This window comes from Eretmochelys imbricata, chromosome 24, assembly GCF_965152235.1.
Source record: "Eretmochelys imbricata isolate rEreImb1 chromosome 24, rEreImb1.hap1, whole genome shotgun sequence".
Classification (NCBI taxonomy): domain Eukaryota; kingdom Metazoa; phylum Chordata; order Testudines; family Cheloniidae; genus Eretmochelys; species Eretmochelys imbricata.
In genome coordinates, this window is record NC_135595.1 from 9,798,923 (window position 1) to 9,815,501 (window position 16,579).

A 16,579-nucleotide genomic window follows, 5' to 3' on the forward strand; every position below is an offset into this window, starting at 1 on the left:
ACTGCTATGGGTACCCGCATGGCCCCACAGTATGCCAACATTTTTATGGCTGACTTAGAACAACGCTTCCTCAGCTCTCGTCCCCTAATGCCCCTACTCTACTTGCGCTACATTGATGACATCTTCATCATCAGGACCCATGGAAAAGAAGCCCTTGAGGAATTCCACCATGATTTCAACAATTTCCATCCCACCATCAACCTCAGCCTGGACCAGTCCACACAAGAGATCCACTTCCTGGACACTACGGTGCTAATAAGCGATGGTCTCATAAACACCACCCTATACCGGAAACCTACTGACCGCTATTCCTAACTACATGCCTCCAGCTTTCATCCAGACCAAACCACACAATCCATTGTCTACAGCCAAGCTCTACAATACAACCGCATTTTGCTCCAACCCCTCAGACAGAGACAAACACCTACAAGATCTCTATCAAAAAGAGTACTTGTGGCACCTTAGAGACTAACCAATTTATTTGAGCATGAGCTTTCGTGAGCTACAGCTCACTTCATCGGAACCGATCCGATGAAGTGAGCTGTAGCTCACGAAAGCTCATGCTCAAATAAATTGGTTAGTCTCTAAGGTGCCACAAGTACTCCTTTTCTTTTTGCGAATACAGACTAACACGGCTGCTACTCTGAAAGATCTCTATCAAGCATTCTTACAACTACAATTCCCACCTGCTGAAGTGAAGAAACAGATTGACAGAGCCAGAAGAGTACCCAGAAGTCACCTACTACAGGACAGGCCCAACAAAGAAAATAACAGAACGCCACTAGCCGTCACCTTCAGCACCCAACTAAAACCTCTCCAACGCATCATCAAGGATCTACAACCTATCCTGGAGGACGACCCATCACTCTCACAGATCTTGGGAGACAGGCCAGTCCTTGCCTACAGACAGCCCCCCAACCTGAAGCAAATACTCTCCAGCAACCGCACACCACACAACAGAACCACTAACCCAGGAACCTGTCCTTGCAACAAAGCCCGTTGCCAACTGTGTCCACATTCAGGGGACACCATCACAGGGCCTAATCACATCAGCCACACTCTCAGAGGCTCGTTCACCTGCACATCTACCAATGTGATATGTGCCATCATGGGCCAGCAATGCCCCTCTGCCATGTACATTGGTCAAACTAGACGGTGTCTACGTAAAAGAATAAATGGACAAAAATCAGACGTCAAGAATTATAACATTCAAAAACCAGTCGGAGAACACTTCAATCTCTTTGGTCACTCGATTACAGACCTAAAAGTGGCAATTCTTCAAAAAAAAAACCCCCCAAAACTTCAAAAACAGACTCCAAGGGGAGACTGCTGAATTGGAATTAATTTGCAAATTGGATACAATTAACTTAGGTTTGAATAAAGACTGGGAGTGGATGGGTTATTACACAAAGTAAAACTATTTCCCCATGTTTATTTCCCACCTCCCTCTCCCCCCCTCACTGTTCCTCAGACGTTCTTGTCAACTGCTGGAAATGGCCCACCTTGATTCTCTCACACACACACACACACTCTCTCCCCCCCCCACCCCGCTGGTAATAGCTCACCTTACCTGATCACTCCCAACTTGATGATCACTTTAGATAAGCTATTACCAGCAGGACAGTGGGGTGGGAGGAGGTATTGTTTCATGATCTCTGTGTGTATATAATGTCTGCTGCAGTTTCCACGGTATGCATCCGATGAAGTGAGCTGTAGCTCACGAAAGCTCATGCTCAAATAAATTGGTTAGTCTCTAAGGTGCCACAAGTCCTCCTTTTCTTTTTGCGAATACAGACTAACACGGCTGTTACTCTGAAACCTCTCATTACAGTGTGTATGGTAACACCCATTGTTTCATGTTTTCTGTGTATATAAATCTCCCCACTGTATTTTCCACTGAATGCATCCAATGAAGTGAGCTGTAGCCCACGAAAGCTCATGCTCAAATAAATTGGTTAGTCTCTAAGGTGCCACAAGTCCTCCTTTTCTTTTTACAGATACAGACTAACACGGCTGCTACTCTGAAACCTAACAGTAAATGGAGACCCAGCAGCTGGGCCCCAAGTCCCCTTTGCTCCTTCCCTGGCCTTTCCGGCCTGGCCTGAGTCGAAGGGGTTTTCTAACAAACTATGCTCGTCTCTCCACCTCTCTCCTTTCCAAGGATCCGGTAAAGGACGGCATGAGCCTTCTCCTGGCATGAGCTGAGGGCCGGGCTGGCCGTACTAAGCGATCCGCCGACAGCGCGGCTTGGAACTTCGGGGAAACCAGTCTGTGTGCTGGAGGGCACAGCCTCCTTCCTGGGGGCTGGTGGTGCAGGCCCCCCCCCCCCGTTCGCCCCCTCAAGTCATTTCACACGCGAACTAGGGAACGGCTGGGAACAGCTTTCCTTCTCCAGGCCTGGTTCTAGCACCAGGCTGCTTCCCGGCCCTGCCTCAGGACAAGGGACGGGACGGCCAGTCGTTTCCGCTGATGAATTCTCGAGAGGGTGGAAGGCTTTATTTTAACGGTGATCCGTGGAGGAAGAGAACAGCTCCCTGCCCTTCCCCTGCTCTCAGCAGACCACGCAGACCTGCCCCATTCCGCCATGTTTGGTTTCTTTTCCCCCTGAGACATGTCAGCACCACCACACCTGGCCTCTCCTGGCTGTGCGGGAGGCCGCAGAGAGCCGACTGTGTGTTCCTAGAGACCGGCGGGGGGGACTGACTCTTTAGCAAAGAAACTTTTTCTCCCCAATCTCTCTCTTGTTTGAGTTAAGTCCCTGGTGCCAGCGTGCCGCTCCCTGTGGAGAGGAGGGGGAGCTGGGCCAACAAGGGGCACTTTTATTACACATAAACAGAGCTGGCTCTCAGGGTCGCTTGCAGGAGCCGCGCGATTGCCAGGGAATGAGTGGGGAGAATGCCGGAGAGGAGGGGGACGTCCTCCTCTCTCGCCTCTTCCTCACTAGGGGATCTCTAAGACGCAGATCTCAGGGCAGGGGGTCTTCCCATCTGGGCCAAAGCCCCCCACAAGATAGAGCTTGTCGTTCCAAAGGCATGTGCGGTGCCCGACTCTCTTCTGGCCCCGATCTGAGCAGGGGAAGCGGAACCAGCTTGGTGGCGAGCATCCTGGAAAACACAATAGGAAAGGAGCAGCTTGAGGCTCTCAGACAGCTGGGCCAAAATTGATGCTCAGTGCCCTCCGCCCCTCTTGCTGTGTCAGTTCCAATTCAATAAATTGGTTAGTCTCTAAGGTGCCACAAGTCCTCCTTTTCTTTTTGCAGATACAGACTAACACGGCTGCTACTCTGAAACCTATCTTTTAACCAGTTACCAATCCATGCGAGCACCTTCCCTCGTATCCCTATCCCTCTTATTCGTTTTTCTTTCCCTGTTTGCTGGGATGCCACTAAACCTCCTGCTTTTTAGTCCTGGCCTAATTTTAGAGCCAAAGCCGGTAACCACGTGTGGGGCACTCTGCCTGCGGAACCAGTCCCTCTGCTTCTCCATGGATTCCTCGGCTGCTTGCAGGGCATCAAACACGCTCGGCCATTGGCTTTGAGAGGCTTTTGGAGAGAGGACTTGAACTTCAACCGCTTGGCCTCCAGCAGCAGGGATCCTGCAACTGGTGGCTCCGTTAGTGTTAGCACAAGGATGCGGGAGGCTGGGCTGCATCCTAGGTTGGAGAATTTGTAGCTGGTTTGCTCTAGGCTGAATCACTGCAGCTGCTCTACAACAGTGGTTTCCAAACTGCGGGTCGCGACCTAGCACTGGGTTGCAGAATGGAAGGTGCTGGGCCGCGGCGGCTCTGGTCAGCACCACTGACCGGGCCGTTACAAGTCCCGTCGGCGGTGCTGCCCAGCTGAGGCAGGCTAGTCCCTACCTGTTCTGACATCGCGCTGAGCCCTGGAAGCAGCCAGCAGCAGGTCCGGCTCCTAAGCGGGGGGGCACAGGGCTCCGCGTGCTGCCCCCACCCTGAGCACGGAAACTGGCCAATGGGATCTGGGGGGTGTGTGTGCCCACAGGCAAGAGCCATGCAGATCTGCTTGCATGCTTCTGCCTAGGAGCTGGACCTGCTGCTGGCCACTTCTGGGGTGCAGCGTGGTCCACGATACCAGGACAGGCAGGAAGCCTGCCTTAGCATCCCCACTGCTGCCGGGGAGCTGCCTGAGTTAAGCCTATGCCCCAATCCCCTGCCCTGAACCCACCCAAACCCAGAGCCCCTTCCCGCACCCCAAACCCCTCATTGTGGCCCCACCCCAGAGGCTGCACTCCCAGCCGAGCCCTGCCCCCTTCCCACACCCCAACCCTCTGCCCCAGCCCTGAGCCCCCCCCCAAACCCGGAGCCCCTTCCTGAACCCCAAACCCCTCATCGCGGCCCCACCATAGAGCCTGCACTCCCAGCCGACCCCTGCCCCTTCCTGCACCCCTGCCCCAGCCCTGAACCCCCCCAAACCCAGAGCACTCTCCTGCACCCCAAACCCCACAGCCTTCACCCCCGCATCGCAACCCTCTGCCCCAGCCCTGAGCCCCTCCCACTCCCCAAACCCCTCATCCCCAGCTCCGCTGGGTCACGGACATCAACAATTTTCTTCAACTCGGTGGCCAGAAAAAAAAAGCTTGAAAGCCACTGCTTGACAGTCCATCCAGCTCCGCCTCAGAACAAAGTTAATTGTGGTACAGTTTTTGGTGAAACAAAACCAGGGGCGCTTCATATTCTAGTCCTGCCCCTTAGCTGATGGATGCATGGTGCTGCACCCTTTAAATCAGCAGAGGATCCATCCTTCTGTTCCTACCCTCCCAGCCCATTCAGGTGCTGGCTGTCAGAGGGCTTGGCTTTTCCAGGGCAAAACCCAGCTTGCGCGTGGTGGTTGAGGTTCACTGTCCATCCCCGCTCCCTGCTGAAACTGCAACCCTGGGCCTGAAATAAAACTCTCCTGCACCAGCGGTGGGGAATGGCTGGCTGGAGCTAAACCAGGAGTCAGAGACAAACTCTCTGTGACCTGCTGGGTAGAAGCAACCTGGACCCAATCTGCGCTAATCCCTCTGGATTCCAGGCCAGGACTTTGGAGCTGTGACCCCAGTGGTTGCTGGGAGATAACTGGCAGTTCAGCCCAGTGTTTTGGGGCTTAATTCCAGAACCCGAAGGAGGGGCTGGGGCATGCACAGACCTTGTTCTCCACCGTCTCAGCAGAAGACATTTTTAATAACTCAATCTCTAGGTGTTATGAGTGCAAAGAAAACCCACCTCGGCTGCAGAGATGCCCGCCTGAGTTTGCAGAGAGTCTGAAACAGTCAGTGCACGTAGTCCAGTAGTGCTAAGGGGACCCCCAACTGAGATCGGGGCCCCTGTGCTGGATGCTGCACACACAACACACTGGGGGACCAGTCCTCATATCAAAGAGTTTACAGCCTAACTAGACAAGCCTGGTGGAAAGGGCTGGAACATACGGAGGGTGAGCACAGCTAGGCGTGGGCATGCACATGTTGGAGCAGGCCTTCCCCACCCTCTTCCCCCTCCCCTCCCCAGCAAGGGTGGTTGTCTTTGCTCCTCTACAGCGTCCAGAGCATGCAAGCCTCCCTTCGCTCCGCAACCCCCGTGCCTCAGCTGTGACCTTCAGGGCTGGGGGGCAGAAAGGAGACCAGCCCTCGCCCTGGGATCCATCCCTGGCCCTTTGCTGAGTGTGCCCCCCAAGGGAAGTGGTGGGCACATATGTTCCCACTGTAGGGTGGGGTACATCTGCAGGACCATGTGGCTGGCAGAAGAGTGTGAGAGGGCGTGATGTCCCACCATATCATGCTCTGAATGGGGAAGCAAGCACGGGCCCAAGTTATTTTTAGGAGGTGATTAATGCCAAGTCCTTTGGCTGGGGACTTGTCCCAGCTGAGGCCTCTTTCATTTACAAGCGCTCAGTTGGCATACGAATGTGGGAGAGTTTCTGGCTGTGATGTCGTGAGAGCTGTACGGAAGCCAAGGTCCCTTCTCCTGGCACGAGCTGAGGGCCGGGCTGGCCGTACTAAGCGATCCGCCGACAGCGCGGCTTGGAACTTCGGGGAAACCAGTCTGTGTGCTGGAGGGCACAGCCTCCTTCCTGGGGGCTGGTGGTGCAGGCCCCCGCCATTCGCCCCCTCAAGTCATTTCACACGCGAACTAGGGAACGGCTGGGAACAGCTTTCCTTCTCCAGGCCTGGTTCTAGCACCAGGCTGCTTCCCGGCCCTGCCTCAGGACAAGGGACGGGCCGGCCAGTCGTTTCCGCTGATGAATTCTCGAGAGGGTGGAAGGCTTTATTTTAACGGTGATCCGTGGAGGAAGAGAACAGCTCCCTGCCCTTCCCCTGCTCTCAGCAGACCACGCAGACCTGCCCCATTCCGCCATGTTTGGTTTCTTTTCCCCCTGAGACATGTCAGCACCACCACACCTGGCCTCTCCTGGCTGTGCGGGAGGCCGCAGAGAGCCGACTGTGTGTTCCTAGAGACCGGCGAGGGGGACTGACTCTTAGGCAAAGAAACTTTTTCTCCCCAATCTCTCTCTTGTTTGAGTTAAGTCCCTGGTGCCAGCGTGCCGCTCCCTGTGGAGAGGAGGGGGAGCTGGGCCAACAAGGGGCACTTTTATTACACATAAACAGAGCTGGCTCTCAGGGTCGCTTGCAGGAGCCGCGCGATTGCCAGGGAATGAGTGGGGAGGACGCCGGAGAGGAGGGGGACGTCCTCCTCTCTCTCCTCTTCCTCACTGGGGGATCTCTAAGACGCAGATCTCAGGGCAGGGGGTCTTCCCATCTGGGCCAAAGCCCCCCACAAGATAGAGCTTGTCGTTCCAAAGGCATGTGCGGTGCCCGACTCTCTTCTGGCCCCGATCTGAGCAGGGGAAGCGGGACCAGCTTGGTGGCGAGCATCCTGGAAAACACAATAGGAAAGGAGCAGCTTGAGGCTCTCAGACAGCTGGGCCAAAATTGATGCTCAGTGCCCTCCGCCCCTCTTGCTGTGTCAGTTCCCAGGCCGCTCTCCAGGTCAGAGCTATTGCACATCAAAGATGACAGCTGATACCAAACAGATATGGGCTTGGGACTCCTCCAGGATTTAAATAAAAAAAAAACAGGGGGAGAATGGGATTTAGGGAGGACTGGAAACCAGGACTCCTGGCTTCTAACCCCAGCCCTGTCCCTGGGTGACCTTGGGCAATCACAAGCCCTTACTGTGCCTCAGTTTCTCCATCAGTGAAATGGGGATAATATCTCTTTTCACAGGAGAGCTGTTACAATTCAAACGATCAGAGGCACCATGCTGCAGGGATTGGTACCCTGCTTCCTCCAGATAGACCATCTTGTCCCGCTTCCTGTCGCAGACAGCAACCAGTGTCAAAAGCTACAGAGGCAGATATTAATGACCAGGACCCTCCCCTTGCCAAATGTACCACACCTGTGCCATGCAATACATTCCCTCCTGACCTCCAACCAGCTCATGCCCTGAAGCATGAGGATTGAAAACCCTTAGAAGTTTCTCCTGGCTACTGTGACCGCAGGGGCTGTCTTCAGCTGTATCAGTGTTACAATCCCTTCGTTGTAATCCTCATTAAACAACTTGCCTCCACTGTATCCTGCAGCAGCGAGTTCCACAGGGGAATGATAACATTGCAATGGAAATTTTTTTTCTCTTTTAAAGATGTTTCCCCACTCCCTTTTAAAGATGCTGCCTTATGAAAATGATCAGCAGCAGCTTCCAAAGAGGGCAGGGGAAACTGTCATTGGTCATTAGAGAAATTGGCTCTTATTGAAACCCTACATGAAATATTAACATTTTATTTAACTGTATATGTTTTGAGGGCACGTTTGGCTCTGCTCTAGAACTCTGAAGTCCTTATCTGGCCCTGGGCCCGGGATGTCTAAGCACCCCCCAACGTTTGATGTATTTATTGTCACAACAGCCCCAGGAGGTAGGGCAGGGCTGTTACTCCCATTGTACAGGTGAGAAATGGAGAGACTATGGCCTTGAGATTCACAAAAGTGCCTAAACCCCAGGCTTAGGCACCTAAATCTGTATTTAGGCACCTAAATCCCAGTTTAAGGCTCCACTGCAAATCACCAAATTCCCACTGGCCCCAAAGGTGACCACACTTGGCACCAACATGTTTGCAGGCAAAATTTCTCTCGGCGCCTAAGTTCCTGCCTCTGGGCACATACATTGCTGCCCCCTGTAGGTGCCTGGAAGCCCGTCTCCCACCTGAGCCCCGCAGGAATTCATGAACCAGGGAAGACAGACGTCGAGCCACCTACCTCGCAGCCAGGATCTGAGCCGGCAGGCGTGCTCAGAGGCTGCCTACCAGAGGGGGCCCTGGAAGTGAGTTCACACACAGCAGCTGAGGGGGGGTTGGAAGAGTGAGACACCCCTCCCCGCCACTTAGCCCAGTGGTTAGGATGCTCACCTGGAGCATGAGTGACCCCTGGTTCAAGTCCCTCCTCCCCCAGTAAAGGAAAGGATTTGAACAGGGATCTGCCACCTCTCAGGAAAGTACCTTAACCATTGAGCTATGGGACATTCTGAGATGGGGCTCATCAATCTCTCCTGGTGTGGCTGGTGCACTTCAGATAACTAAATTGTCAGTGGAGCAGGGGACTGGATCCCCCACATCCTGGGTGAGTGCTTGAACCACCAGGCTACAAAGCCATTCTCATGCTTCTGCTTTCTCTCTGTAGTCCAACTGAGACATTATTAATATAACCTGTGACCGTATAGATCATTGGTGCAACCACTGTTATATATTTGCAGCAAATATTGTACAAAGGTTGTCGTGTAAGGTGTCTGTGGAAAGGTTATGATTTGCTAATTATGATTATGCTGTCTGTATGCGTGTATCATTTTTGTATTTGAAGTTATGAATATTGGCTATGTACTTGTATATCAATGTGTTTTGATTTGGAGGGAAGGATAGCTCAGTGGTTTGAGCATTTGCCTGCTAAACCCAGGGTTGTGAGTTCAATCCTTGAGGGGGCCATTCAGGGATCTGGGCCAAAAATTGGGGATTGGTCCTGCTTTGAGCAGGGGGTTGGACTAGATGACCTCCTGAGGTCCCTTCCAACCCAGATAGTCTAGTCTATGAAGTAGCCTTAGTAAAGCATTTGGTCAGCTTCTTGAGAAAGGAATTCGCAAATTAAGTGCCCAATCAAGAAACACTTAACGGACAATGAACCTTGGGAGACTCCAATCCACATAAGAAGTCTTCCTGAGATAGCATGTTCAAGATAGCATGTGAGCAGTGGCTGCCGCCTGTAAAGAATTGAGTCACGCATGGACATGTGACTTGCCCATATGACTCCAAACTCCATTTTGCTGTAATTTTCCACAGTAAGAACAAAGAGGTGTCCTTACACCTGGAAGACACTATAAAAGGCAGCTGCCTTATCTCCATCTAGTCTTCAATCCTGCTTCTGACCTCTGGAGGGACTTTGCTACAAACTGAAGCTCTGAACAATGGACTGAATCATAGAATATCAGGGTTGGAAGGGACCTCAGGAGGTCATCTAGTCCAACCCCCTGCTCAAAGCAGGACCAACCCCAACTAAATCATCCCAGCCAGGGCTTTGTCAAGCCTGACCTTAAAAACCTCAAAGGAAGGGGATTCCACCACCTCCCTATGTAACGCATTCCAGTGCTTCACCACCCTCCTAGTGAAAAGTTTTTTCTAATATCCAACCTAAACCTCCCCCACTGCAACTTGAGACCATTACTCCTTGTTCTGTCATCTGCTACCAAGGAGAACAGTCTAGATCCATCCTCTTTGGAACCCCCTTTCAGGTAGTTAAAAGCAGCTATCAAATCCCCCCTCACTCTTCTCTTCTGCAGACTAAATAATCCCAGTTCCCTCAGCCTCTCCTCATAAGTCATGTGTTCCAGTCCCGTAACCTTTTTGTTGTCCTTCGCTGGATGCTTTCCAATTTTTCCACATCCTTCTTGTAGTGTGGGGCCCAAAATTGGACACAGTACTCCAGATGAGGCCTCACCAATGTCGAATAGAGGGGAATGATCACATCCCTCGATCTGCTGGCAATGCCCCTACTTATACAGCCCAAAATGCCACTGGCCTTCTTGGCAACAAGGGCACACTGCTGATTCATATCCAGCTTCTCGTCCACTGTCACCCCTAGGTCCTTCTCTGCAGAACTGCTGCTGAGCCATTCGGTCCCTAGTCTGTAGTGGTGCATGGGGTTCTTCCGTCCTAAGTGCAGGACTCTGCACTTGTCCTTGTTGAACCTCATCAGATTTCTTTTGGCCCAATCCTCCAATTTGTCTAGGTCCCTCTGTATCCTATCCCTGCCCTCCAGCATATCTACCTCTCCTCCCAGTTTAGTGTCATCCGCAGACTTGCTGAGGGTGCAGTCCACTCCATCCTCCGGATCGTTAATGAAGATATTGAACAAAACCGGCCCCAGGACCGACCCTTGGGGCACTCCGTTTGACACCAGCTGCCAACTAGACATGGAGCCATTGATCACTACCCGTTGAGCCCAATGATCTAGCCAGCTTTCTATCCACCTTATAGTCCATTCATCCAGCTCATACTTCTTTAACTTGATGGCAAGAGTAATGTGGGAGACCGTATCAAAAGCTTTGCTAAAGTCGAGGAATAACACGTCCACTGCTTTCCCTTCATCCACAGAACCAGTTATCTCGTCATAGAAGGCAATTAGATTAGTCAGGCATGACTTGCCCTTGGTGAATCCATGCTGACTGTTCCTGATCACTTTCCTCTCCTCAAAGTGCTTCAAAATTGATTCCTTGAGGACCTGCTCCATGATTTTTCCAGGGACTGAGGTGAGGCTGACTGGCCTGTAGTTCTCCAGATCCTCCTTCCCTTTTTTAAAGATGGGCACTACATTAGCCTTTTTCCAGTCGTCCGGCACTTCCCCTGATCGCCATGAGTTTTCAGAGATAATGGCCAACGGCTCTGCAATCACATCCCCCAACTCCTTTAGCACTCTCGGATACAGCGCATCCAGCCCCATGGACTTGTGCTCGTCCAGCTTTTCTAAATAGTCCCGGACCACTTTTTTCTCCACAGAGGGCTGGTCACCTCCTCCCTATGCTGTGCTGCCCAGTGCAGGAGTCTGGGAGCTGACCTTGTTCGTGAAGACAGAGGCAAAAAGAGCAATGAGTACATTAGCTTTTTCCACATCCTCTGTCACTAGGTTGCCTCCCTCATTCAGTGAGGGGCCCACACTTTCCTTTACTTTCTTCTTGTTGTTAACATACCTGAAGAAACCCTTCTTGTTACTCTTAATATCCCTTGCCAGCTGCAACTCCAAGTGTGATTTGGCCTTCCTGATTTCACTCCTGCATGGCTGAGCAATATTTTTATACTCTTCCCTGGTCATTTGTCCAATCTTCCACTTCTTGTAAGCTTCTTTTTTGTGTTAAAGATCAGCAAGGATTTCACTGTTAAGCCAAGCTGGTCGCCTGCCATATTTACTATTCTTTCTACACATTGGGATGGTTTGTTCCTGCGCCCTCAATAAGGATTCTTTAAAATACAGCCAGCTCTCCTGGACTCCTTTCCCCCTCATTTTATTCTCCCAGGGGATCCTGCCCATCAGTTCCCTGAGGGAGTCAAAGTCTGTTTTTCTGAAGTTCAGGGTCTGTATTCTGCTGCTCTCCTTTCTTCCCTGTGTCAGGATCCTGAACTCGACCATCTCATGGTCACTGCCTCCCAGGTTCCCATCCACTTTTGCTTCCCCTACTAATTCTTCCCGGTTTGTGAGCAGCAGGTCAAGAAGAGCTCTGCCCTGAGTTGGTTCCTCCAGCACTTGCACCAGGAAATTGTCCCCTACGCTTTCCAATGACCCATCCCAGCTGGGAATGTTCTCCAGAGACATGATTTGAACCTGCAGTTTATTCCATCACTGCTACAAGCCTGAACCAAGAACTTTGCCATTACTGTACGTCATTGTTTCCATTGAACCGATTCTAGCTCTCATCTCTATCTTTTTCCTTTTATGAATAAACCTTTAGATTTTAGATTCTAAAGGATTGGCAACAGTGTGATTTGTGGGTAAGATCTGATTTGTATCTTGATCTGGGGCTTGGTCCTTTGGAACCAGGAGAACTTTTTTTCTTTTACTGGGGTATTGGTTTTCGTAACCATTTCTCCCCATAACGAATGGCACTGGTGGGGATACTAGGAAACTGGAGCGTCTAAGGGAATTGTTTGTATGACTTATGGTTAGCCAGTGGGGTAAAACCAAAGTCTTCTCTGTCTGGCTGGTTTGGTTTGCCTTGGTGTGCAAAGGAACCCCAGCCTTGGGCTGTGACTGCCCTGCTTTGAGCTATTTGTCCTGAATTGACACTCTCAGAAGTTTCAGAGTAACAGCCGTGTTAGTCTGTATTCGCAAAAAGAAAAGGAGTACTTGTGGCACCTTAGAGACTAACCAGTTTATCTGAGCATGAGCTTTCGTGAGCTACAGCTCACTTCATCAGATACATCAGATACTCTCAGAAGTGTCTCACCAAAGCCAGAATCACTACACCAACTCACAATGAACAGGTCCAACAGGAGAGGTGGAGGGAGTCCCCCCATCAGAATAGCTCGTAACCCAACGGTTTGGGGTGCAAATCTGAGAGGTGCAAGACTGCTCTTCCAGTCCCTTCCCATATCGGGCAGAGGGGGACGAGAACTGGGGTCTCCCACATCACCTGACTGCAGGGCTGAGAGGTATAAGGGAGGGGTCTCCCACATCCCCTTGCCACAAGGAGCCGGAGGTACTGACTTCCAAAGAGGAATCCTGGTTGTGGATCGCGGTGTGGGGGTTAAGACACAGTCCTCTTGTCAGGATCTCCCGTTGCCTAACTCCTAGCTGGCTGGCTTTTGCAGATGACAGTCCAAGATGCCTCTCTCCATGGGCACGTAGGGAGCCTGGGGGCAAGTGGTGGCTTTGGGAATCGCAGCGTGTACCAGTGGGCTTCTCTACGTGCCTAAAAGTGCCTCTGTGAAACTAGGCTCACGTGACTTGCTCAAGGTCCCCCAGGGCATATGTGGCAGAAGTGGGGGTTGATTCAAGGTTTCCTAGTGCCCCGGCTAGCCCACTAGCCATTGGGCCATCCTTCCTTCCAGGCTATTCTTCCTCTCTTTGCTGGGTTTGTGACATCTGAGGTGATGGAGCCCAGCTAGCCGGATAACCAGCCTGGAGTTTGTGGTTCACACAGGAAGACCACAATTCTCAGTCCCACTCGGGCCCTGGTAGTGGGTGGTGCAAAGGGTGTTAACCTAAAGGAGAGTCATAATATCGCCAGCCCTAACCATTCAAAAATCACAAGCCAGGCCCCCAAAATCAGGACATTAAAAAAATAAAAAACAAACTAATACAATTTGGGTTCCTCCTATTCACCGTCAGGCTTCGGGCTCACACGTTTGCATGCTTGTCTCTGCAGCTGGGATGGGAGGGCTAGAGCCTGAGTTTTTTACGAGATAAGAGCTGTGTTTCGCCTCTAACTGCATGATTCCAGGAGCCGGGGCTTTGAGAAAAGCACCAGATCTTGCAAGACGTGCAGAAACATCGTGAGAGATGGCAACACTGGAATCCAGACCCGAATCTCTGAATGCCCAGCTCTGAAATCCTCCCCTCTTGTTGTACCCTGCCTGGGAAAGGCCAGCGGAGAAGTGGGCTGCAAACTATACCCAGCCCAGGTCTGGATTGCCAGCTCGACTGGATTGCAAGATCCGCCTGACTGACAGGCGAGGAAAGCCTGAGAGGTCACATTCATCTTCACTCCCCAGGGGCAACCAGTGGAAACTACAGCTCCCAAGAGACAATGCACAATGGCGAGCAGGATGGAGTGACGCATGTTGGAAGCTGTAGTTTGTAGCGGTTGCACTTCAGCATCAAGAGGAAAGTGGCTAGAGGGAGGCTGCACGGGCGGGGAGCTCTGCGGGGACATAAAGGTTGCCCCCATGGGTGTAGGGATGTGACTCTAGGATTCCTGTCTCCAGTATGAACACCTGACACCTGAGCTAAAGGAGACTCCCCATTAGGTCTGTGCAGTACGGGGGCTGTGATGCATGGACTCAGCAGTTCTGATTCCACCCAGTGGAGGGCAGTAATACATACACACATGCGCGCCCGTTGTCTCCTCTCTTACTTGTATCGTAGACATAGAGATCGTTACAGACGGTGTCTCGCCCCTTCGTTAGGGTCTCCCCACCAAAAGCCACCACGAAGGGACCCACCACCGTGCAGGATTGGTGCCTCAGGCCTTTTGGAGCCTGCCGTGAGCCATTCTCGGAGCCAACCAGACGGGAGAGCTGCTCTGTTAGCTTGGGAGCATGGATGGACTCTACCTAGGAGGAAGGAGGAGGGTCAGTTTGTGGATTTGCCTGCTACTCTACTCCAGCCCTGGCCTCTCCCACCAGTGGGCGCTGTGGAGAGTGGGGCAGAAGCACTGGCTGTGGGAGCTCCCAGCTACTCCAGTCCCAGTCTCTCCCACCAGGGGGCGCTGTGGGGAGTGGGGCAGGAGCAAAGGGCTCATTCTGGGGCAGTGACAGTCCAGAGCCATCAGACACTCACGTGGATTTTTCCCTTGCCCCAGCGCCCGGCCACCTCGCAGTCGGAGGAGTCACGGCCCCCAAACACCATCAGCTGGTAGCCACCTGCATTGCGGAGCAGCATGGCCGAATGTCCAGCCCGAGAGGCTGTCCGTGATTCCTCCTCCTTGTACCTAGACAACAGGGAGGCGTTACGGGTGCTTGGCATGGGCCACCAGGCCCACCCACAATGCCCAGGGGTGTTAATTTAGGGGAGCATCCCAATACATGGGGCCCTAGGACCTGAGCACCCTTAAACTTTGGGGGTGTGGATCCACATGGAAACCAAATGGTTTCACATGGTTGCCTTGGGCGGAAACCAAAATCCTGGATCCCAACTCTCCTGGGCATCGGGGAACTGATAATCCAGATCTCATGCCCAGTGGGCACTGCAATGGCCATTTCTAGGGCACAGGCCTCCCCAGTGCTGGGAACAGACCTGACGGCCCCTCCTCCCACAGCCTGGATCTCCGGGGGACCACATGACCATAGGTGAATCTCTCTAAGGGGTGCATCCAAATTCGAACCTGCTGCCCAGTTTTAATCAGATCCCACCCTGCAGGGGGTGGGCAACTCGGCCCAGCTGTCCCCATGTCAATGTGCACCTCTCTCAGTTTGGGGGGAGGGGACCCAGCCCCAGCCCCAGCCCCAGCCCCAGAGCCCCCTCGGGGACACAGGGACCTACCAGTAGGTCTTGGTGGCAGGGTTGACACGGAGGGTGTAGATGCTGGAGAAGCGCCGCTGGGTGCGAAGCCCACCCTCCCTGCCCACCACCCGCAGCTCATGCTCCGACACCTTTGTGCAGGTATGGCTGCTGAGCCCCACGGGGGGGTCGTTGGAGGGCCCCTCGGCCCAGCGCTCCCACTGTCCCTGCTCGGTGTCCCAGCAGCACACGGCCGAGACCCTGTGGGCGCCGTCCCAGCCCCCCACCACGCACAGCCAGCGGTCGGCCAGCACCGCCGTGTCATGGCGGCTGCGCTGGTACCCGCTGTTGGGGGCCACTGTGGCAGCCGTCAGCAGGGTGGGGTCGAAGGCCACCACGTCCCCCAGTGGGGGCTCCTTGAGTTCACCCGACTTCAGCCCCCCGAAGAGCAGCAGCTTCCCTCGCACCACATCGCACGAGTGGTAGCCACGTGCAAGCAGGGCGTCCCGTGCGATGGGCTTCCATGCCCAGCTGCTGCCCGTAGCCATCGTGCCGGCTCCCACCTGCAGGGGCAAAGTGCCACCAGCCAAAGGACGCACCACCCGCCTGTAAGGGAAGCAATGGGGTTAGTGAGTGGGCCTGACAGTCAGGACTCTTGAGTCCTGTTCCCAGCTCTGCCCTTGCCTGCTGGGTAATGTCAGGCAAGTCACCTCCCATCTCTACAGAGGGGCTATCAGTACTGTACTGTGTTGTCTATTGTATGTGTTCAGCATCGCCCTCTGCTGGATGGAATCACAATGGGTCAACTGTGTGTCATAGGCACTATGTTGCTAAGAGCTCATGGCGATTCTCTCTCGCCCATCCCTGCAGTATCTCAGATAAAGGCTTCCTCACCCTATAGGAATTTGGAGGCAGGTTTTAAACTCTCCCTCTGGTGTGGATGGATTTTGCCTTGTGAGTCCCTATGAGACACCTAAAATCGCGCTTGTTGCAATGGTTGCCGCTTGGAAGGACAATTCTGGAGAACTGTCCTGACCCAGATTGCACCTGCCCCTGCAGTCACAGCTCCACCCCACCCTCCATGCACCCACACGTACACCTCCCCACCCAACCCCATGCACCTACACACACAGGTCCCTCCCAAACACGCACATCTCCCCACCCTGCACCCACATACACACCTCCCTTCACCATCTCACCTAGGGCGACCAGACAGCAAGTGTGAAAAATTGGGATGGCTGTGGGGGGTAATAGGTGCCTACATAAGACAAAGCCCCAAATATCGGGACTGTCCCTATAAAACTGGGACATCTGGTCACCCTAATTGCACCCCACCCACATGTACCCATCTCCCCACCCAACCTCCCTGCACCTGTATGCACACGTCCCCCATG

The 16,579-nt window shown here is 53.1% G+C and overlaps 1 protein-coding gene across 1 annotated transcript; it reads right to left on the minus strand.

The window, feature by feature from the left end:
* Window positions 1–2,940: 2,940 nt before the first annotated feature.
* KLHDC9 (kelch domain containing 9) lies at window positions 2,941–15,733 on the minus strand. Its single transcript, XM_077841561.1, has 4 exons — window positions 15,228–15,733; window positions 14,526–14,676; window positions 14,101–14,299; window positions 2,941–3,104 (listed from the first exon to the last, which is right to left on the minus strand). The coding sequence occupies exons 1-4, from the start codon at window positions 15,731–15,733 to the stop codon at window positions 2,941–2,943; spliced, it is 1,020 nt and encodes a 339-aa protein (XP_077697687.1).
* Window positions 15,734–16,579: the final 846 nt, after the last annotated feature.